A 24723-nucleotide genomic window follows, 5' to 3' on the forward strand; every position below is an offset into this window, starting at 1 on the left:
AATGGATCTATTGAGTAGTATGGATACTGGGAAGGCTATAAAATCAGCAGCTATTTTGAAGAAGAGAGGTGGGAGGTTGTCTGATGAGGGGGAGCAGGGTTTGAGCTTGAGAAGAATTGCTGTTATGTACACAGTAGAAACATATTGAAGAGTGAACATGTTTTTATTAAGTGGGTTGGGAGGTTTAGAAGGGGTATTAATGTTGTGGTTAGTGTATGTGATTTTTTGGACAGTATCAATGAAGTGATTGTTGAGAAAGGTAGTGGTTTCAAGTGGAGTGTTATTTGGGAATGGAGAAGGAGTTGAAGGGTGTCCAATCTGGAGGAGTTTGTTAAAGGTAGTTCAGTATTTATGTGGATTAGATTTACAGTTTAGTTGGGGAGAGCTGTAGTAGGATTTTTTATCATTGTTGATTTTATATACATTATATATATATATATTTGTGTTTTGTTGGTGCGCGGTGCCGTGTTTGGATGTAGGTGTTATGTCAGGTAAGTGAGTGTTTTGTAAGGGTTTTGAGTGGGAGTTAGAGTGTGTGTGAGGTATTGGAGAATGTGCGTGTGTGAGTGAGCTTTTGTGTTATGTTTGTGCGATCTCGGAGTTAGTATGTATAAATAGGGGTTGTGGGGGTGCAGGGTGGATTGCCCCCCCTGCTTATGTGTGTGTGAGTTGTGTATGTTTTTAGTTTGTTTATGTTGTGATGTGGGTGTTTTGTTTTATGTTTAGTGTAGTGTGTGCGGTGTTTTCGGTTATGTGGTTTCACGGTTTTTGTTTGTCTGTGTTTTGTGGATTCGGTTTTATAGTCTCGATATACTGAAATTCGATATTTCAGCATTTCGAGGTTATAAAGTGAATCTATATATATATATATATATATATATATATATATATATAGATAGATATATATATTAATCAAATGTAAAAATAAATAAAATAATAAATAAAGTAAATTTATAAGCTTATAAGCTGAACATAGTAGTTGGCCCCTGAGTTTTCAGGAACAACCATTAATCTTGTATTCTTACCCCAGCCATGATCCTCTTAAATCCAAGAATTTGGCATCTGCATATTCAAGTCTCCCTTCAATTGACTTGAAATGTTTCTTTACCTTTGAAATTCAGATATGAGCTGCTAAATCTGATCACAGTGGTCATATAATGCAACCTTCCATATTTTTTTTATTTCTGAATCCTTGCAAGACCTGTATTCCAATACTGTAGAGTTCATCATTTGTGTTTTTTCCTACTGAAGTGTCAGATATTTTGCTGAGACTCTGCAAATTCTGTTGATTGTCCAAGCAGGCAGTCTTGTGCTACAGCAGGTATAATATTAACTGGATGATTGGCCCAATCCCTGCAACTCTTCAAGTTTTTTTTTGTTGTTTTTCTTGTCTTTAAGATATCTACACAGGCTCCCTGGAGTATTCTGCTGAGCAGCAAAAACACCTTAGTACTCCCTGTTATATAGCAGAAAGGTTTTGCATTGCCTTGCTTAGCAGAAGTTCTATCTGTGATTTTTATCATATTGTTAAATATTTCTAACTGTATAGTTTTCCTCCATGCTAATGTTCCATTGTTACTGTATTGTGCCTTTTTACAACATATTTGCTGTTTAGATCGTTTTCTGTATTATTTCACTTGCTTTATAATTATAATTTAGTTTCCTTACAAATTCATATAATGATTTTCATGTAACTTGGAGCTTTTCTCCCCGGGTCTCCACTGAAAATGGATCTCAAGCCCAGCGGACTTTCCCGGTCAACAAATGTCAGTAAATAAATACAATAATAAATAAATAGATATCTCCTCAGTAATTGTATATATTTGAATTTCTATACTAACAAATTCAGTATGTAATCTGAAGTGCATCTTTAGTGTGTTCTTTTAAAATCATAGCTAAAACAATACATATTTCTCAAGAAATAAAAGTGTCATTTGTTCATGTTAAGTGTTGTTACAAAATACCATTGTTTTATTACTTTTTCTGACCAACGTACACGTGTCTGGTGCTGTTGTATTCTTGCCAGCTTCCTAACTGTTGATCAAAGAGTAGTACTTTGTCAGATTGAGAAAGGCTTGACAGGGTGAGGAAAGTCTGCCATGTGATCATCATATTTATCACCGTTGCCGTAGTCAAAGCTATATATATTATATCTTGCATAGGATATAAGAGCTGGCCAGCTTCTAAACTTTCAGAACACACTGCATGCACCCAACTCATTAATCAGCTCAATTTGAGCTGACTAAAAAACAGGTTGGGTGCCAAACCTTTCACAGTTTTCCGGCCTCAAAAGAGAAGTCCTCTGCAGGCTTTTGAGAATCGACAGTCAGCTAAAGTTGTTCCACTGCTGGGCAGACAAGATCCCTTTGTGAAAAAATTCCACATTTACTTTTTTTGTTGTTTAAATTTACTTTTAAGATAAAAAAAAGTTATTGACTGTCTTCCAACTTTTGTGTAGTTTTCAATGGGAGTGCACTTTTTTTATTTGACAGTTTGAAAGTTGTTTAAAAGTATTTAACACTACTTTTTGTATAAAGAAACTGTATTTATTTTACTTTTGGGTCTGGGAAACTGTAGCAAAGTGCTTTTTACCATGTTTTTACTGGGAAAAAGGTTACTTATTAGCTACTTTCTATTTTTGCTGACTTATGCTACTTAGCATCCCCGGGAAAGAAGCACCATTTTGGTCTTGACCATGGAATAAAACTACAAGTCCCTTGATTGGAGTTTATTTCAGCCACAAAAAGAAAAACTTAACTAAGCAGGCTTTGCTTCCACAGCAGGCTAGTAATTTTCCTCAGCTGCAGGTAGGTGACTTTCCTGTTGCCTAAGCTGGTTCCTCATACCACTCATCTCTTTCCCTGACCCTCTATTGCTGTCCATACAGCAACTGTAGACCAGAGTTAGCCATATCCTCAGGGGCAAGGGAAGAGCCATTCTTGTTGGTAATGGGAGAAAAGCCAGGGAAGATGCCCCTGCTTAGCCAAAATGTTTTGCTGATTACTGGAGAGGCTGTTGCTGCCATTAATAATCCTGTTTGCCCCAACTTTCCCGTAAAAAAAATAAATAGAAACTAAACATTTATCTTTTCATGTACCAGTTTTTCTGGATAGGAATAGTTTATCAGAGTTGGCTCAAGGTCTTGTACAGGCTATTGACTCTTCATATAATGTAGTTAATGGCAAAAGAAAAGGAAAAAGAGACTAATCTTTTCGTAAAGATGTTCAAGATTTTAAATCTGATGGAATATGATGAGCCACTTGCAGGTTTCTCTTCTCAGATTTCTGCTTCAGATTCATTGGAGAGAATGGTATCTGAATCTCCATATGAGGGATTTTCTTTCTTTGAGACTATTTCCAAACTGTGCCAGTGTTTTCAGTGGGAGAAGACTGAAGTTTCTCAGTCCTTTACAAAATGCTAAGTTGTTGCAACTGGAATTCCCAGAACTGTCACCCATCCACCTAATGCTGTTAGCCCTGGAGGATGTGTTTGTGACAGCCTGTGGTTTCTCTTCTCACACAGGACAAGGGGATCCCTAATTCATCCCCATCTGGAATCTCTGAATGTAACCCTGTGGGTGATAAAATTTTAATCCCTTCTAGACACCTTTACACTGAGGACGTGCTAACAGTCCTGCAGGAAGCCAGGAAACCTAATAGTATGAAATCTTATTTGTCTAAATGGAAGAGATTCTCCATGTGGTGCCTACAAAGACAGCTAGACCCGTTTCAAAGTGAGGTCCCCTTAGTGCTGTCCTATCTGTGTGAACTCTTGCAAGCAGGGTTGCCATATTCCTCTTTTAAAGCCCACCTTGCTGCTATTTCAGCGTGTCTGCCTCTTGACCCTCCCATCTCCCTCCAAAGTTATTCCTCTAGGGAGTACTGCACCTCAGGCCCCCCAGGAGGCCGGTTCCACCTCCATGGGATCTGAATTACATTTTAGAGAAACTCACTGTTGCCTCCTTTGAACCAGCATCTAAGGCATCTGTGAAACACTGTACCTGGAAAACTGTACTCCTCATAGCCCTGACATCAGTCAAAAGAGTGTCAGAGCTCCAGGCCATCATGGCAATACCTCCCTTTCTCATCTTTCATAAGGATAGAGTGACCCTGAGGACCAACTCCTCCTTCATGCCCAAGGTGGTCAATGAGCTGTCCTTAAATCAGGGTATTCGCTTGCCCACCTTCTTTCAAAATGTGGAACACTGACTAACATCTTATTAACAGTTTCATCTGGGAAGCTCATAAGATGATTAAAATGTTATATTTTTAATTGTATAATAGTTCTTTTAATTAATTAGTTTGATTCAGTTCAATTTGCCATGAATATCAGTTAAAAAGAATTGCTTAACATTGAATGTGTGACAGATCCTTTCAATGTGGACCTTCGACCAACATGAATGTTTTAAAACCCCAAATGAGGAATGTTCCTTGTAATGAGGTGCACTTGGGAGGTATGCTCTGATAGTCGATTTTTTAAACAGAATCCTGGAGTTTGTACAGTATTTTCCAGACTATCAGAAAATTGGTTTGATTTCTGGATAGCTAGAAAAAAAAAACAGATAGGTGGCAACCCTAATGGTACTAGCTGGGATTCCTTCCAGCTCTTGTCAAAGAGGGTCTTCAGCATTAGACATAACAAATATGTTTACGCTTTAGAGAGTACCAAAAACCAAACAACTTCAAAATAATAATGATACCCTGGGTCTATAATACACAGTAAGCTCCAGAGCCAGAAAATAAAAAGAATCTTTATTAAAGGAAATTGATTTGTGGTACTTCCTGTATATAAGGGTTGTGTTTTAGTAGTTAACTGTTCTGATGAAGTCCCTTAAATAACTAAAAGGGACAAAAGTGTTTAACGTTTATAGATGTCCTTCTATTCTCATGTTGCAGTATTCATTACAGTAGGGGAGGTTGCTGCCTGCAGTGCTGCCATCCAGCCAGTATACCAAAGTCTTTGCTCCTGGAGGGTACGTGTGACGTCCCTTGTAAGGGCCATAAACCGACATAGGGTATAAAAGTGACATTTGCACGTACCCGCTTCAGAATTTTTCTGCCACAATGAATGTCGAACTCCTGTTTGCCAGTTCTGAAAGCAGATTGTGTTTTTTTCAGACAATCTGTTACAGTTTCCGTTCCAGACCAGATGACCGCTTCATCTACCGATACAGATAATTGCCCTGTTGTATTTTTTTCTTTACCTTTGATTATGATTAGGACATACATGTCAACTAGACAGGAGAAGTGTGCTTGTAGGGAGACACATTCCTCACAAGGGCAAGCACGAGAAGTGCGTATTTTGCTTAGGTGAGGCCCACGACCATATGTCCTGCCCCATTTGCAAATCTTTCATTCCCAAGACTCTTCAAAGCCACCTGGCCATGTTAAAATTGTATTTAGAAAATCAGAGATAGCAACATCTTGCTCTTGGGATGGAAGGGGGAGTAGGCCTGTCTGATGAGCCGCCAAGGAAGAAGGCCAAGAAAATTCGGCCGGAATCCCACACTGCACCTCAGGCATTCGAGCAGATTCTTGAGACTGATGAAAGCCCAGGATCTTCTCAAACCTCTGTTTCCAAACCAGGCCTGGGAACATTAATGGTAGATGGGATGGCAGAAACTTCATGTACGTCTGCTGAGGCAAATCAGCCATCAGACTCTGATGGTGGAGGGGAACCACAACTCACTCAGTCAGATGGCCCTGCTCCTACTCTTCCACCTAAACAGATGTCAGCTTCGATTCTTTCTCCACTGACTCCCCCTTTGAAAATAATTCAAAAGGTTAAACATCCTGAACCTCAACTGGTTCCTGGCTGGGAAGTATTTTCAGAAAGCCTCTTTAAGGCATTTCAGGCTTTGTAGACACAACACTTACCTCCTGGCCCCTCTCCTCAACCACCCTTAGAGGTATCAGAGGACGATTACGCCTCAATCTATTAATTACAAATCTCAAATAGACTCTCCCAAAGACTTCATTACCCTAGAGGAGGAGGACTTCCATTTCTCCTGAGTCACCAGGGGAAGAATTCACCTTTGGAAACACAATCCCCCTCATGAGGGAACATTTTAAGTGGCAGGCATCAGAAGTATCTGACACCAAGAAAAGGTACTTTGACCTTTTACAAATGGAGCAACCTTCTTCTTCTGCTGTGTTCCCATTACTGCCCGCTTTCCAGGATGCATTTTTGGCTACCTCTCAGTCCCCAGACTCACAGCCTCCAGGCTCAAAATGCCCTGACTGCTTCTATAAGGTCCTGCAGGAAACCCAGTTCCTCTTTAAAAATCTTCCAGCAGACCCAGCAGTTATTGCAGTCTTTGCTGATAAAACTTCAAGACAATTACCTTCTGCTGTTCTATACCCCACAGATAAAGACAGCAAATTCATGGACAGATTAGGGAAGAAAGTGTATACCTCCCCTACTCTGGCTATAAGGGTTCTCAACTATCAAACACATGTGGCTAGATATGTCTTGGATACCATCACCAAAGCCTCTACCCTCCTCTCTGAGGCCCCTGACTCCCCCATTAAATCACAAACCAACACCCTGCTTTCCACAGCATCCCAAGTGACTACGCACTCCATTAAGTGCATATATGATGCTGTGGAAGCCTCATCTATATCTGCTGCATCAGGATCAGTTTTGAGGCGATATTCCTGGGTGAGGCTACAATCTCTCCCTATGGGCGTTCAAACAAAATTGCTTGACACACCCCTGGACAATAAGGCTCTGTTTGGCCAAGCTTCTGCAGAGCTTCTCAAATCCCTTCAAGAAAAGGGAAAAGAACTACAAAACCGTAAGCATTTATTGGTATCCCTTATACCCAGATACCACAGGAACTACCCACAAAAACCTTCTTTTGTGAGAAGACAGTCCTCGCACACAGCACCTCAGTCTAAGGGATGTAGACAACCAAGGAAAAGCTCTACTCCCAGGTTTCCCACCAACTGTTCCACCACACCCTTTCATAGTCAGTCTGACCAATCCAGACCACCTCCACTGTGACTTACTACCTCTAGACCCAAACACCCCTCTATCCCTTCGCCTCACTCTCTCCCTACCCTCCTGGTGGATAATCATATCAGAACAATGGGTCCTCTCCATCATTCAGAGGGGATATATCATGATTTGGTGGATGTTACCACCCTTTCAGGGTATTTCCCAACCACCAAAAAACCAAACACACCTTTTCCCACTCATCATACAGCAACTCTTAGCTCAGAGTACCATAGGACAGGTACCCTGCCCACAAAGAAACATAGGCTTCTACTCCAGAATGTTTCTGATACCAAGGAAAGACGGCCCATGGAGGGCAATCCTAGACCTATCTTTCCTAAACCTCTTCCGCAAGGTACCCAGCTTCAAAATGATTACCTTACCCCTGCTCATACCACTCATTCCAACACAGGCTTTCATGGTAGCCCTGGATTTGAAGGATGCCTACCTGCACATTCATATACATCCAGTTTACAGGAAATTCCTCCACTTGGCAATAGGTTGCCATTTTCAGTTCTCTGCCTTGCCATTTGGACTCTCCACTGCTCCTCGAGTGATCACGAAGTGTCTAGCCTCCTGCATTGCTCACTGCAGGACTCAGGGTATACAGATATATCCATATCTAGACAATCTGCTCATCCTTCAACAAGACCACCAAGTTGTTCTACTCCACCTACAGCCAATAACAGCCACCCTAACCCAATTAGGGTTTACCATAAACCATAAAAAGTCTTACCTGACCCCCTCTCAAGACTTGATTTTCTTGGGATGCAGGATCAGAACAGACAGAATGAAAAACCTTCATCCCAGACCAAAGAATCGTAGACTTTTGACTATACTTCAAAAAAACCCTTACCCACTCCTCCTTGACAACTCAGGAATTCCTGAGAATGTTAGGCCACATGGCATCCCTTATACCCATGTTACCTCTGGCAAGACTCCGCATGCAAAAAATCCAATGGATCCTAAAAATCTTAAGGAACCAACACTCCCTGCCCCTGGACTCACCCCTTCCCTTACTTCTATGTCTGAAGAGGTAACGCCAGTGGTGGGTTTCAGCACTTCACCTCAACCAAGGAACCCCCCTACAGGTTCCAGCCCCTCTACAACAGGTCTCCACAAATGCATTAGACTTGGGGTGGGGTGCAGTGCTTCTAACAAGGCAGAATCAATTCTTTGTGCAAGGCAGGTGGTTCAACCTAAGACAAAAGGACCATATCAACATCAAGGAAATGAGGGCATTACTGTTAGCCCTTCTAACATTCAAATCAGCTCTTCAACCAGGAACCCTAAAAGTAATCACAGACAATGTGACTGTCCTGTGGTACATCAGCAAGCAAGGGGGTACAAAGTCCTACCCCCTCTGCAGCCTGGCCATCCAGATATGGAACTTAGCATCATCACTCCAGATCCTATATTCCCTCAACAGAGAATGTCATGGCAGACAAACTCAGCAGAACTTCAGCTCCCTCTCATAAATGATGCTTCAGAGAGAGGTATTCCTGGACCTTATTCACAGGTGGGGTATTCCACAAGCAGATCTCTTTGCCTCCCCTCAGAACAGACAGATTCCCAACTTCTGCACAAGGGACCCACATCCACAAGCTTGGAAAGTGGACACATTCTCCTTCTCTTGGGAGGGAATGTACCTTTATGTCTTCACTCTGATTCAGAAAGTCCTCCTGAAAATCCAGAGGGACAAACCCAAAATCCTGTTGGTGATCCTGTTTTGGCAAAGACAGCATTGGTTTCCCCTCCTCCACTTACTAGCCAAGGGCAATCATCACAGGTTACCCCACTAAATAGACCTGCTTACACAGGGCAGGGGATCCCTACTGCACCCCCAGGTGAGCAATCTGAAACTGACCTTATGAATGATAGGGTTCTAACCCCCTACAGACACCTATATTCAGAGGATGTACTCAATGTTCTGCAGGAGGCCAGAAAACCTAGCACCAGGAGAAATTATTTATCTAAATAGGGAAGATTCTCCAGGTGGTGTCAATGGAAAAAATAGGACTCTTTGACTACTCCTATACCTATGGTCCTTTTCTATTTGTGTGAGCTACTTGACTTAGGACTTACTCCTCAGTCAAAGTCCACTTATTTGCCATCTCTGCTTGTCTGCCGTTATCACCTCCTCTGGCTTCCAGATTGGAAGTCAACCTTTTTCTGAAAGGGGTACTTCATATCAGACCCCCAAAAAAACTATACCCCCTCCTTTGGACCTGAATTTCGTTCTAGGAAAACCTCACAGTGCCAACTTTTGAACCAGCTCATTCAGCATCCCTGACACTTTGCACCCTGAAAACAGTTCTAGTGGCCCTCACCTCTGCCAGGAGGGTATCAGAGATATAAGCCCTTATGGCTACCTCTCTTTATCTGATTTTCCACAAGGACAAAGTTGCTATCAGGACCAACCCCTCCTTCATGCCCGAGGCGGTTAATGAACTCTCAATAAACCAGACCATTAACCTACCGGTTTTCTACCCTCATCCACAACATTCCTCAGAGAGAACTCTCCATTCCTTAGATGTCCACAGGCAGCTGACGTACTACTTAGACAAAACCAAACCTATTAGAAAGCTTGACTATTCATCTCCTTCCATCCGTGAGCTCTAGGGAAGGCAGTCTCCAAACAGACCATTTCTTCTTGGATTTCAAAATCCATTACCATGTGTTATTCCTATCATGGAAAATCCTTGCATGGTAATGTCAAGCCTCATTCCACCAGGGCAGCTGCCTTATTGACTACGCTTCCATTTTAGAAGCAGCCACTTGGACTTCTATTCACACTTTCACCAAGCATTACAAACTGGACCTAGCCTTGAGAGCTAGAGCAGGGTTTGATAGGTCAATTCTTCAAGGCCTCATTGACCATGAAACCCAATCTTCCACCCAGGCTCTTACCTAAAGCTCTGGTACTCTCCCTACTGTAATGAATACTGCAACATGAGAATAGAAGGACATAGCATAGTTGTTTAAGAACTTACCATAACCTTAGATGCCCTTCTCTTCCATGTTGCAGTATTCAGTCCCTCCCACCTGCCCTCTCTACCTTACCTAACTAACATAGCAAGGCCTACCTGTGGGGACATAGTCATTTTCTTCCCCAGCCTCAACACAGCCTACCTACTACCCTAGGTCTAGCCTACATGTTAGTCTAAGGGTCTCCCTAGTAGGACACTCTGTTAACCCACAGGAGTAGTACTGTATGCGGCAGTTCTTTCTGAAGAGGGTACGTGCAGAAGACACTTTTATACCCTACTTCGGTTTATGGCCCTGACAAGGGACATCATGAATACCCTCCAGAAGCAAAGACATTGGTATACTGGTCGGAAGGCGGCACTGCTGGCAGCAACTCCCTACTATTATGAATATTGCAACATGGAAGAGACGGACATCTAAGATTATGGTAAGTTCTTACACAACTATTCTTTTTAATAAAGATTATTTTTTATTTTCCAGCTCTGGAGCTTGTTATGTATTATAGACCCAGGGTGTCATTATTATTTTGATTTTATAACAAATATGTTGTTAATTAGTTAAGTATGTGAGAGATCCCTTTTTGATGGGTTAAGAATACCTTCCCACCATCCACATGAAGAAGAGTGGTTTGTCATCAGTTGGTACTATTAGAATTGTTTATAAGACTGTAAGATTGTAATAAGGTGATGTCACATCTGTGCTGCTGTTGCTTGAATTTAGGGAGGGTGCTGGTTAGTGGTAACTTGCAGCCTCTAAGGATGTGTGTGCTTATGTAGACAATGTCTTCCTTCAGACATATTTATTATGATGAAGTAATAGCCATCCAAGGAACCATTAAGTAGGATTTTCTAATATATATTTTTAAAAATATATGATGTTAATATAGACTCAACATAGACTCAATAGCCAGACTCACTACTTCCTTCCCTAACAACTCAATACCTACCTCCATTCTTACCCCTCACAACTCATCCATTTCTCCCTCCAGTCCAACTCACCCCCCTCTTTTTACCCTTAAACACATCCCTGTTAAAACCATAAAACAAACTCCTCCAAAAATTAAAGCCATGCTCCAATGCACCAGACAATTTACCTTCTAACTTCCTCAAGTTAGCTGCAGACGCCATAGCCCTCCCTATCTGTATCCTAATTAATCATGCCATTCAAGAGTCCTATGTACCCTTCCTCTGGAAAAAAAGTCTTCATTATTCCCTTACACAAAGGGGGCAACAACACCGATATCTCCAATTTCTGTCCCATAGCCATTCTCTCCCCTCTCTCTGAAATCCTGGAAAAGTGTATTCACCTGCAACTCTTACCCCTACCTTTTAGACAATCACCTACTGACCCCAACACAATGTGGTTTCAGACCTGGTCACAGTACCACCATAGCCCTTCTATCCTTCCTTGACAACATCAACTGCACTCATGACTCAGGCAATCTTGTCGCTGCCCTTCTCCTAGACCTATTCAAGACCTTTGACACCATCTACCATAGTCTTCTCCTGTCCAAGCTCTATTAACTTAATCTTTCCTCCTCTTCCATCAGCTGGTTTTCCAGTTACCTGTCAAACAGACTACAAGCTGTCAAGTAGAAAAACTGTACCTCCTCCTACCTTGACACTCTGACAGGCATTCCCTAAGGTTCGATCCTGGGTCCACTCCTTTTTAACATCTTCATTAATAACTTTCATCTTTGTATCCCAAATGTAAACTTGTTCAATATGCAGATGACTCAACCATTATCTGCACTGCCAAATCTCTCCCAGAACTCTTACATACAACTCAGGCTGCCTTCAATAGCACTGAGACATGGATGCTAAATAATCATCTCACCCTTAATGCTTCAGAAATCAAAATCATGAGCTTTACCCCTTCCAAAAATACCAAAATAAACTCTTTCTCCATAGTAAACCAAAACTCAACTTCTATCAAAATAGTCCATCATACTAAACTTCTTGGTGTCCTTATTGATGACCAATTAAAATGATATTCACCTTCAAACTAACATTAAGGAAACTCACCAGAAACTTGGAATGCTGTATCGTCACTGTCATTATCTTACCCCTTCAACTAAGCATCTACCCTCTCTGCCATCTACCTCCTACCCTCCCTCATGTACCGAGCCCCTCTTCTCACCAACCTACAAGCAACGCGTAAGACCAAACTGGCATCATGCTACTATAAAATCTCCAATTTTGCCACCAGCTCCAAATCCTCATCTCACCACTGTGACACCCTACACTGGCTAGAACTCCCTAACTATCTCACTTACATTCAGCTCTGCATTGCTCAAAAACTCATCTTCAAGCCATCTCAATGCCCCTTCCTCTCCTCCATCTTTACTATGCATCTTCCTGACCAATCACTCACATTCAACAATCAAAATGTCCTAGAAGTGTACAGACCCCTACATACTCCTGAGCAACTTCTATTGTCATTTTCTGTTGCACAAAAACCCCCATATCCGAACTACCCAGAACCTCTCCACTTTCAAGACCTTGCTCCATTCCTACCTCTCTTCTACCTGGGAGTACGCCTGCTCTCACCACTCATAGCTTCAGCCTACTTTTTCCTCCTCCCTTCATCCTTCTTCCATAATTTCCACTTAACACTAGCCTCCCCATTTCTCCACTACCTATACCTCTTACATACAACTACCCTCTTTTTACATTAGACATTGTAGACATTTTACCTCTTACATACAACTACCCTCTTTTTACATTGTAAACATTTTATTTTTTTCACCCCACATTCAATCAGAATGCTTATTCCCCAAAATGGTTCAGAAGCCACTTTCTACTGGCATTATTATATTGTTACATCTCTGTTACTTTAAGTTGTATAATACCTTGCATCAGCTGGTGTTGATTTCTTGCAGTGTTAATTCTGTATATTACTTGTATGTAACCTCTTGCTTGTTTTTATATTTAATAATGACTGTATTAACATCTGCTGATTTTTGCTTTTTATTGACTCCACATGGCAGCGGTAGCATTGTTGCCTCACAGCAAAAGGTTCTCCTGTTAGATTCTCAGCTAGTGTGCAGGGAGTGCCTTCTGTGTGGAGTCTGCATGTCCTCCCAGTGGGTCGAGTGGCGTTCCGAAAGACATGCGTGAATGGGCATGCCTTTGTTGAAGGTTGGGCATCGAACTGGCAACTCAGCACTGTGAAAATCTACTACCAATCATTAGCGGACCGGAGTTTTGCTGTGGCGACCCCTAACCGGGAAAAGCCAAAAGACAACAACATTGACTCCACATGTAACTTTTCTCCCTGGGCCTGCATTGAAAAAGGGCTCATCTCGGCCCAATGGACTTTCCCGGTTAACAAATTGAAAATAAATAAACATTGCTGATGTGACAAATATATCTGAAAAAAGAAGTCTTGATAATTTTAGTTTCAGACTTCAATTCCTAGAGGCTTGAATACAGAACTTAAGTGGAAGGCTTTGATGTAATTTAATTATTTTAATGAATTTTCTTTTAAGATCTGTTAGTTGATTAATAGACTTCTGTGAATTTAGCATATATTTGCTTTATATTTTGAGTGATTGTTACGCTCTGGAAGGTCTACTTTAGACTGAGACTCAAGTTTTTAATGAAGTTAAAAAGATCACTGTTATATTTATTTATTTATTATTTGTCATGAAGATTGACTTTGCCTGGTATGGACTTTTTTTTCCAATTTTAAGGAATTAAATAAGACTGTGGCTAAAGAACATTGGATGAATTAATTGGGATTGATGTAGTAGAGGTGAATCTAATTCCAAGCACATCAAAACTAGTGAACATTACTTTTTTGGAAATTTGCTTTGAATGAGGTAATGGACATTCTAAACCCTTTGTGTCACTTAAGCTAGTGGATCATTCTTTAGTTGTAGAAAGTATCCATACCACTGTTAAGGAGCTTGATAAATGGTTGATTATTGACACTAACTGATACTATAATGGCCTGTCATTGAAGAAGTATATTAAATTTAATGTCACTCAGAAGGCGTTGACGCCTGCTAAGCAACCCTCTTTCCTATTTGATGAGACTAATACAGAGGAGAAAGTTTTAAAAAAGACAAGAGGAGTGTATGTCAGTAGTTTCATCCAAGATCTGCTATTTGTTCTTTATCACACAGTGAACTCTTACTTGCTAGGCAGTTAAATAGTACGTGGAAAGCTTTTCAGAATGCAGCATATGGTATGATATTGATGTTCATTTCTAGAGGTTATACTATAAGAAATGTTAGTCTAGCTTATTGGAAGGTGAGTGGGAGAAATACAGTAGACATTGAGGGTAGGAACTGATATTTTAAATCAAGGAAAAATCTAACTTCTAGATAGTTTATATCTTTATTCTGTTGCAGAATATAATATATTTTCTGCTAAGATTAAGGCTTGGCATCTTTTTAGAGAGGATGAAAAATAGAAAGAACGGTTTTCTATTTACCCTACTTTTTCTTATTGGAAAGAATGAATAATGTTTGATTATCTGGTTTGTAGTAGTTACATAAGAGTTTCTCCCACAGTGTTTAGTAATGTAATGACTAAGAGGCTACTATCCCCTCTTATAGCTGTATTTGTCACTGTGTTATTCCTGAATAAGGATTATTAAAGGGAAAAATGTATGATGCTGTTGGTTCTTTAAATGTGTGATAGTGTGTAGTTTATGCTTTGAGGTGCCTCTGTGACCTGATTTATATAGGGAAAGCTAAGAGAAAATTTAAAGTCAGGTTACAAGAGCACTTCAGCGATAATTTGCAGAAGTGATATTAATATCACTGCAACCTTAAACCTCCTCTCTTACATCGTTACTTTCCTTGAAACACTTCTGGATGGGGACATCCACCCCAACCCAGGACCACCAGCCTCCACCTCCCTCAAACTTACATCTCTTTCCTCACCTCCACAGTCCTCCCCCTCCCCTCTGCCCTTTTTCTAAATTTCTACACATCTTCTTACTAAACATCTAGAGTGTAGTAAGTAAAATTACAGAGCTACATTGCTGGATTGCCTACTATTTCCCCCATATCTTAACTCTCTCTGAAACCTGGTTGAAACCCCATATTTCAAACAGAGGAATCTTACCTCCAGGCTATAATATCTTCCACTCGGACAGAACCTATAAGAGGGGTGGAGGTGTTGCCATCCTCTACTACGAACAGCTCAGTTTCTCTCCTGTCCCCATTCTTATTCCTAGCTTTGAACCTGCAGAACTTCTTGTGGTAAATTGTCACCTAAACCCACATAAAAAATTTGTGATAACCTCCATCTACATACCCCCTGGAAATAATATTCCCATTCTTGAGAACATTCTCTTCTGGTTATCTCACCATGTTCCATATGAATCCATTATCCATGGTGACGTTAACATTGATCAGATTAAACTCACAACTACATTGTCCAGTTACAGCCTCAACCTACATGGCTTCCACCAACACACATCCTTCCCTACTCAGACAGACAAAAACTCCACCTCTGGACCAACTCTGGACTGGATCTTACCTCAGACCCCAACCTTTATCATAACCCTGACACACTTCCTAACTCTCTTAGTGACCACTGGCTATGTCCATAGATTCAACAAACATTTTCCCAAAGAACACCTCTATAGGGATTGTCGTAAATTCACACATTTCAATCCAGAGATATTCAACTCCACACTTTCTAGCATAAAATGGTCCTTCCTTCAACACCTCCCTCTCAATGAGGCTATAACATCCTTTAATAAAATATTCTTAGACATACTCAACTCCATGACACCTATTAGGAAAATCAGAATTAAATCCAGCACTGCCCCCTGACTTGCAAAACATACCTGCTCCATAATGCACAAAAGAGACTGTGTCTGGAAAGCCTGGATCAAAAATAAGTTCCCTATCCTACTACAAAGATATAAAGAGCTTAGAAACCTGTCCAAAAAACTTAACAATGATAAGAAAAATTTCTACTCTTCCAATCAAGGTACCCCTCATGAAAACCAAAAAAAAACTCTGGACCTCTGTTAACCATCTTCTTTATCCTGATAACTCTCTGACTACCAACCCCTTCCCACATAATACAGCTACTGAAACCGCCACGCTCCTCAACAACTATTTCATAGAAACAATTCAAAAACTTACACTGGATGGTAATACTCCACCTACCCGTCCATCTTCCTTCAACATTACTCCCTTCATGGCTCAAAAAAGTAATATTTCCCCTTCCCCTCCTTCACCCCCCACAGTATTACACCTTCCAATTCATTCTTCTTCAAACCCAACCCCACCTCCATTATCAAATATCTCCTTCCAAAGCTCAAACCTTGCTCCCCCTCCGCTGATAAACTGCCTTCCTTTTTTCTTAAAATTGCTGCTAACTCCATCACCTAGCATGTCTCCATACTTATAAACCATTCCCTTACTGAAGCCTGCGTTCCTGGTCTTTGGAAATCCTTCTATACTATCCCTCTTCATAAAGGAGGAAACTCTACCAATCCTTCCAATTATAGGCCCATTACCATACTCTCCCCATCTTCAAAATCCTAGAAAAGTGTGTTCATACCCAATTACTCAAACACCAACTAGATCACAACCTACTCACTTCCACCCGACATGGTTTTAGACCCCACCACAGGACTTCCACTGCTTTACTTTCCTTTACTCAAACAGTGACTGAGGTCCTGGACAACAACTTGTTAGTATCCTGCTTATTCCTCGATCTCTCTAAGGCCTTTGACACTCTCTCTCATTCTAAACTTCTAACTAAACTTTCCTATCTCAAGCTCTCTGGTTCCTCAGTAAGGTGGTTCTCACGTTACCTCACTAATAGGCAACAATCCCTTCGATGGCAAACTGTCTTCTCCCCTTTTCTTCCAGTCAACACTGGTGTCCCACAAGGATCTATCTTAGGCCCCCTCTTGTTCAATATTTTCACCAATTTTATATTCTGCCTGCAAGCTCTCAACTGTCTTATAGTATGCTGATGATTCAGCCTTTATTACCACTGCTCAGAGTATCCCCGGTCTCCTAGCTCTAACCCAGAACACCATTTCCTCAGTTGAAACTTGGCTCTCAGAAAATCAACTAGTACTTAATCCTAAAAAAAAAAACTACTTCTCTTCCTTCCCAGAACATTAGCTCATCACAAATCCTCCTTCTCTATTACCTCCCTCAACAATACCATTATTAAATCCGAACCTCTTACCAAACTACTTGGCACCATTATGGATGATGAACTAAAATATGAAGTACGTATCCAACAATGTATAAAAAAAAAACATCAGAAACTAGGCTTACTATCATAATCTGAAATTCCTTACTCCATCTTCCAAACTTTCCCAAGCACAATCTCTTCTATTACCCTGTCTATTGTATGCAGCTCTTATCCTAATATTACAAATACACTACTCTCCAAACTTGAACAAACCTACAATAAAATTGCTAGATGTGCCACTATTCTCCCATCCAGGTTCCACCACTGCCTTGCCCTTAAGGCACTTCAGTGGCCCGAATTCTCTAACCAACTTTTATTTCATCAACTTAACATTACAAACTCCGTACTGAATAATCCCTCTTCTTACCCCTGTATCTGTAACCTTTTATCTTATTATTGCCCCCATTGTCACCTTTGCACAACCGACAAACTTCTCCTCGATATTTACAAACATAATAAGAACATCAGTAAGTCCCTTTATAAGTTCTCTGTGGCCCAGGCCTGTAATGCACTTCCACTTAACATAAGACAAAAGGGCCTTACAGAAACAGATGCTTGGTGCCAGAGCCTTGGGCTCAAGCTCAATGCCAAGAAATGTATAGTTACCCCCTTTGGGAAAAAACATGTACCCGTGAATTACCACATGGGTGGCAGTACACTAAACACCAAAATTGTGCTAAGAGACTTAGGGACACAGGTGGACAGTGGTCTCACCTTCGATAACCACATCGCCACAACAGTCAGGAAATCCTTCTATGTGGTACACCTCATCACTAAGGGCTTTTCATCCAGAAAAAAGGAGGTTATTGTCCCACTGTACTCCTCCCTCATTAGACCCATTATAGAATACAACACCCCATTTGGTATGTAGCTCTCAAGACATCTGCAACAACTGGAAAGGCCGCAGAAATACCTTACTAAAAGAATCACAGGCCTAAAGCAGATGTCCTATGCTGACCATCTAAAAAAAACTCCACCTATACTCTGTCGCATATCGTCTACTCAGAGGTGATCTCTGTTTCACATACAAGGCCATGTCAAACCCAGAGCTGTTGGACATGCTACACTTAAAGAAATCCCAATCCCTCAGAGACACACGCTCCAGAGATCTAAACCTTGTCATCACAATGAACAAAACATGCTGGAGGGATAGGTTCCTGACCCAAAGACTCCCCAGACTCTGGAATAGACTGCCCATACATGTCAAGCAGAGCCTCTTTGGCTCTCTTCAAAAGGAGCCTTGTGGATTGGATGGGAGATAGGAAATTCATCCTGGGGATCACATCATTTGACCTGCTAGACAGAGGTCCAGGGAAGTAAATATTGTGGAAAGAAATAGCCAGGGAATTGTTATGGCTAGGCTTGTATAGGCCCTAGGGCCGATAGTCTAGTACCAACCTATGAACCCAAAAACAACTGTTTAAACGTGGACTTAAAACAATACTTAACTAAAGACATGGTCCTGTCCATGTCAAAAACCCACATGAGAACTCTATTACTAATTCGTGCCTTACTGACCAGCAACGTATTACCCCTTTTTCCTTCTCTCTTTGTCTTATAATATCTATTTCATTCTTCCACAGGTATTGAAACATAATTGTATTACAACACCTAGTATACTTCAAATTACTTGAATGTATTCTCATTTATTGTACTGTTTTTCGTAACTGCTACTTTACTTTTTCCCCTACTCCTGTATACAGTGGTGTGATATGCAGCTAATTTACCTTATGTTATGTATTTTATACAATGTATACGTTTTGTAATAATGTTAACTTCTACAAGTTTGTAAAATATCTGGAGCTTCTCTCCTCAGGTCTCCACTGAAAATGGCTCAGTTGGACTAACCCGGGTAACAAATGTAAAATAAATAAATAATAGTTTAGTCGCACAACAAATTATGACATATGTCAAGTTAGTTTGATAGAATGTAATACTATTGATGTGAAAATATGTTCTAGAAAAAAGAAGCCTTGTTAATTTTAAAGTCTCTGACTTTAATTCCTATAAGTCTGAACAGATAACTTAATTGGAAGACCTTGATGTAATTTAATTAATTTTTTTTAAGATTGGTTATTTGATTGATAGTTTCTTGCAAATTTGTTATTCACGTCTTTTTGTTTATTTTGTGGTTATTATACCCAGGAAGGACTGGTTTAGACTGAGTTACTAGGTTTTAATAAAGTCTGAAAGCAGCACTGATGTTATTTTTATACATTAACTGATAAAATAAGAATTTACTGTTTCTTGAAAGTCATTATCTTATAAGGCATTGTCATTTGAAACAACAGTAGATTAAATGTAAACATGTTCATGTTTTGCAGGGCCTTATGGTGAGAGAGACGATCAACAGGTCTTCGTACAGAAAGTGGTACCTGATACAAGCCAGATTTTTGTAAGACTGTGTTCTACAGGGAAGAGGTAGTAATATACTCCTCATACTGCTAGTAATATTCATGAATAGCATCATTTCTGTTCTCTGAATTAATCACTATATTACCTTTGCTGGGTAGTTTATAAATAAGTATTCAGTCTGTCCCTTCTCTGCATACAGTGTTTGTAGTCTGATTGGGGATTTCTTATCTTTAGTAAAATATTATCTGATCTGTTCCATACACTTACCTGGCCCCTACCAGTATTAATATGTTTTTTATTATTTAATGTACTTTAGTGTAAGTTATTCATATATATTACAGAGACAGAGAGGTGTGCTGATTTTCTTCTTCCCCATCTCCACAGCAAGAAGAAAATATCTTTACCATACCTCTCAACCTGGAAACATCAAAAATCTGGACAAGGCCCATGTAAAATAGGTACAAATCTGTAATTTGTATACATAATTACATAACCCCACCCACTCCAATGGAATTGTGGGATACCAACTTTCAAACGCAAACTGAAGAACAGACAACCAAAATATGGCACCAGACTCCCCCTGCAGCCATTCCAATGTCTCATTACCTGTCTATTTTGCCCCATTTACCATAAACACTAATATGTGCATACTGCTTTACTTCTACAGTGACTATTTGGTTTTATTTTTACATTTTACAGCACAACAATGCACAAACACTAATGGACATCTGGTAAACAAAGCAATACTGTCTCACAATGAAAATAGACTTGGCATTAAAACTTCTCTTCCCTTGAAACTCACATTCATTGAAACAGCATTGAAACCCACACCACATCCAAAGAAAATGCATCTGTCCAGTGGTGGATAGATTACCTTTGGGCTGTTTTCAAATCTTTGGCCCCTTGCACACAAAACAAGAAACATACATGTGTTCTCATCTTTGATACACCTTCCTGACTTTATTAAATTATATTCCTTGTATAATACAACACACTTGTTAGAGCACATTTTAAATTTATTGTTTGAACATTTTCTAGTAGGCTGTACTGTAGGCAATGAAACAAAATGCATGAACCAATAATGAAAAAAACTGCCCAGTTCAGAACATTTCCATCATTAAAGTCTACTTCCACACCCACACTATAAATAGAATGACAGGTACTGTAAGCCATAGGCATCTTGCCCAGTTTCTCGCACTTATTTTCAATTTAATTTTTTTAGGGGGGGGCAAAAGGTCAAAAACCAGGGACACATTTTAAACATTGATTGTATAATTTGTAAAGTTGCTAGAATAAACTGTTGTATTACCACAATGCATTTCACTGGCAAGTCTTGAACCCAGGACCCTATGCACTACAGTCAGAGCAACATACCACTATGCCATATCAGCAGCTTCCTGAAAAATAGGAAGACTGAAACTTAATGGCTATCATTTAGTGAATTCATTTCTCACTTCTCACCACAGCTCTCAACCTCTTAGCACAAAAAACATGGACAAAGCTCACAAGTGGTGGTGGGTAGGGACTTTAGGCTCTTTTTACTCTGTACCCCAGGTACAGGGTTTGAGCCTGAGTACCTCTAGCCACCAGGTGTATTAAATGGGGGCATTCACCCACACACACACACACGCACACACCTTTATACATAAAAAATACAAACCTTGGTGGGCAATCCCAAGGGAAATGGGCGGCTCAGTTCAGGGACAGGCACATAAACTGGAAAGAGCTTATGGCAGTGCAAAAAGGCCTGATAGCTTTCAAGGAAAAATGGGAACCAGGGGTCCTGTTGGTCAAGACAGACAACACTACAGTAATGTGGTACATAAACAGGCAGGAGGCACCCACTCTTACCCTGTATGCCACCTAGCAATGCAAGTCTGGGAAACTGCTCACTCTCTGAGGTTGGACCCCTTAGCACAATATCTTCCAGGGGTTCAAATACTCTATTAGATCATTTCAGCAGAAAGTTGCTGGACCCCCATGAATGACATCTGCATTGGGAAATTCTTCTCAGCATTGCCCAGAGATGGGGAGTCCCCCATATAGACCTCTTTGCCATCAAGCAAAATGCTCAAATGAAAAAAATTCTTCTTCAGGACCAAATAGGAATCAGCATGGAGAACAGATGCCTTCTGCTTCCCTTGGACTCATCTCTTCATTTATGCATTCCCTCCCATGCCTCTGCTACCTTAAGTACTTCTAAAGATAAGGGGAATACTGATAGCCCAAGACTGGTGCAGGCAGCACTGGTATCCTCTGCTTCTTGAACTAACTAATCAGAGTCCATGGCTGCTTCCTCAGAGAGTTAACCTTCTCTCTCAGGACAAGGGAAGGATGGTGTACCCCAACCTGCAGTTGTTTAGCTTGGATCATTCCACAGAATTTAGCAACAAGCTTAAACTAAGCAAACAGGTCCAGGACATTCTTAAGGAATGCAGAAGGCCTAGTACTGGAAGTCATACTCAGTTAAGGTGAAAATATTTTCCATCTGGTGCCAGCAGCAGCAATACAATCCTGATTCAGTCCAGATTACTACCTTTCTGGATTACCTGGCTAGTCTGATTGATAAAGGCCTTTCCTACTTCTCCTTTAAAATCCATGCATCTGCTATTTTGGCCCATATACCTGCTGTTCCTCCTGTCTTTTTACATCCTGTGTTAAGACAATTTCTTAGGGGACTTATTCACAGTCAGACCACCCCAGAGGCAACCTTCCCCTCCATGAGACGTAACTTTGTTGTGGAGGAATTGGCATGCCTCCTTTTGAACCTGCAGCATTTGCCCCACTGAAGTTTCTAATTTGGAAAGCTGCCCTGCTGCTGAATATCATCACAATCAGGAGGGTCTCTGAATGACAGGTTTGCATGGCAGTGAAACTATTCCTTATCTTCCACCCAGACAAGGTTTCTCTCAGAACTAACCCATTCATCATGCCCAAAGGTGGTCACTGACATGTCTCTAAATCAAGCCATTCACCTGCCCGCATTCTTTCCCAATCCCCAGAACAAAGGGGAAAGAATAGTTTATTCCTTGGATTTACATAGGCAGCTCCTCTACTGTCTTGACAAAACAAGAGCCTTGAGAAAATTGGACCAGCTCTTTGTGACCTTTGCCCCTGGCTGTTAGAGAAAGCCAGCTTGCAAACAGACTCTCTCTAAATAGATTTCCACTGTATCTCTTTTTGTTATAGCCATCATGGCAAAAGATCACTTGAGGCTAGCAGGTCATACTCCACTAGTGCTACTGCAATGTGTGCTGCCTTCTTGAAAGGCGTCTATATTAAAGACATCTTGGAAGGTGAAACCTGGTCATCTGTGCATACCTTCACCAAACATTACCACTTGGCAGCCTTTTCTAGGTCCAGAGCAGGATTACCACTGCCATCTCCCTAAACTCCTTCCACCCTCTTTTTGGCATTGGGAATCTTCCCACAAGTCAGGACTGCAGCAGTGAACATGAAGAACATAGTACAGCTGTGTACACGTACCATAAATATATATGTTCTTGTGTTTACTGTTGCAGTCTTCTTTCCCTCTCCTTCGCCCTTAGCCTACTAGGCAGTCTACGTATTATTTCCTGTTTAGTCAAAGGAACCCCTCTTACCCTTTCTTCCTGTAGGGGTTCTCTTCCTTGGTTCCCTGCTGCTCAGTTGAGGCTCCTCCTAATTGGGGAGAAGAAAAAAATGATTTAATGACATAGGCTGGCTCCCTATTTACTCGAGCATACTGACATCGGTTAGGGAGTCAACCAGACTTAGGAGGAAGAAAGAATTTCTCTGGTAGCTGAGTTGGCTGAGGCCTTTCACAGCAGGTAATCCCACAAGTTAGGACTGCAACAGTGAATACACTCGAGCACCTACATTTATGGTAAGTGTATACAACTGTACTTTCTCTCCATCATTTATCAGGGGTATTATATGGTGCGGAAGTCACTTCTTCCTTTTTTGTCATTCCTCAACCTCCTCAAGAACAGCTGCCCTTTTTTCCAGATGTACCTTAGAGGTCACGGTACCATCCATGCAGTTTCTAATCCTCAACAGGGGAAGGAGTTTTATTCCAGAATGTTTCTGGTTCCCATGAAAGAAGGCACCTAGAGACCCATTCTGGATCTTTTTCAGCTCAATACCTTTCTGAAAGTTCCTTCCTTCAGACCCTGTTTCCTCTTCTATTGCCTCAGGCTTTTCTAGTATCTATGGATCCCAAGGATGCCTATCTTCACATCCGTATTTATCCCTATTTCAGGAAGTATTTGCATTTCTCTGTTTCTTCCTTGCATTTTCAATTCTCCGCTTTGCCCTTTGACCTCTCTACTGCCCAAGGATCTTCACCAAATGTCTCGCTCCTGTGATTGCTTTTTGCAGGATGAGGGGGATACAAATTTTTTCTTACCTGGACAACCTACTCATTCAGGCTTCCTCTCCAGACACCCTGCTTCAGCATCTCTGCTGTGCTGTTTGCTTCATACAAAACCTAGGATTTACAGTAAATTTCCTAAAATTCTTCCTGACTCCTCAGGATCATGTTTTTCTCATGTGCAGGCTCTAAACTATTCCTTTGCTGGCATCCCTGCCTCCTCCCAAGCCTTTGACTCTAATTCCTTTTTTCAGTCCCTTCTTCCTCAGGTCTTAGTTATGGCCAAGAGGTTTCTAAGGGTTTTGAGGAGCATGGCTTTCACCATTCATATGCTTTCTCTAGCTAGTCTTCATAAGGGAAACCTGTAGTGGTTCCTAAAGTGAGTAAGGCTTCAGCAAGTCTCATCCTTTGGACTTTCTAGTTTGTCTTCTTCCATGCCTCAAGCTAGAGCTTCAGTGGTGGATTCTTCCACAGTCTGTCAACCCAGGGCTTCCTTTTCAGCCCCGCCCCCTCACAGGAATTTTTTTCAGGATGTCTCATACATGCGATGGGGAGTTTTTGTCAGCACTCTAAAGGTTCAGGTTGTTTGGTCCATTTGTCAGAGGGTGGACCATGTCAACATCAAGGAGATGAGAGCTCTCCTCCTTGTTCTTCAGGCCTTGCATACTCTGTACCTTCCAGGTCCTCTCAAAATCTTTATAGACAATACCAGAGTGATGTGGTACATTAGCAAGCATCGTGGGGGACACTGTCCTACCTTTTGTGCAGTCTAGGTCTTCAAGTTTGGGATCTGATTTCCAGTATCAGGTGACTCTTCAGGCTGTCTGTATTCCTTCAGAACAGAACCTT

At 41.0% G+C, this 24723-nt stretch overlaps 1 protein-coding gene across 2 annotated transcripts in view; it reads left to right on the plus strand.

Annotated features, from left to right (window-relative positions):
- LOC122805610 (BTB/POZ domain-containing protein KCTD3-like) overlaps nucleotides 1-24723 on the plus strand; it is a 2987990-nt gene that overhangs the window by 2699296 nt on the left and 263971 nt on the right. For both annotated transcript variants that reach the window (XM_044075857.1, XM_044075858.1), the window contains one exon: nucleotides 19493-19589. In XM_044075857.1, the coding sequence (XP_043931792.1) occupies nucleotides 19493-19589 (97 nt within the window). The remainder of the gene's footprint in view (nucleotides 1-19492; nucleotides 19590-24723) is intronic.

This window comes from Protopterus annectens, chromosome 6.part1 (assembly GCF_019279795.1).
Source record: "Protopterus annectens isolate FY-2018-M chromosome 6.part1, PAN1.0, whole genome shotgun sequence".
In the NCBI taxonomy this organism is placed as follows: Eukaryota; Metazoa; Chordata; order Ceratodontiformes; family Protopteridae; genus Protopterus; species Protopterus annectens.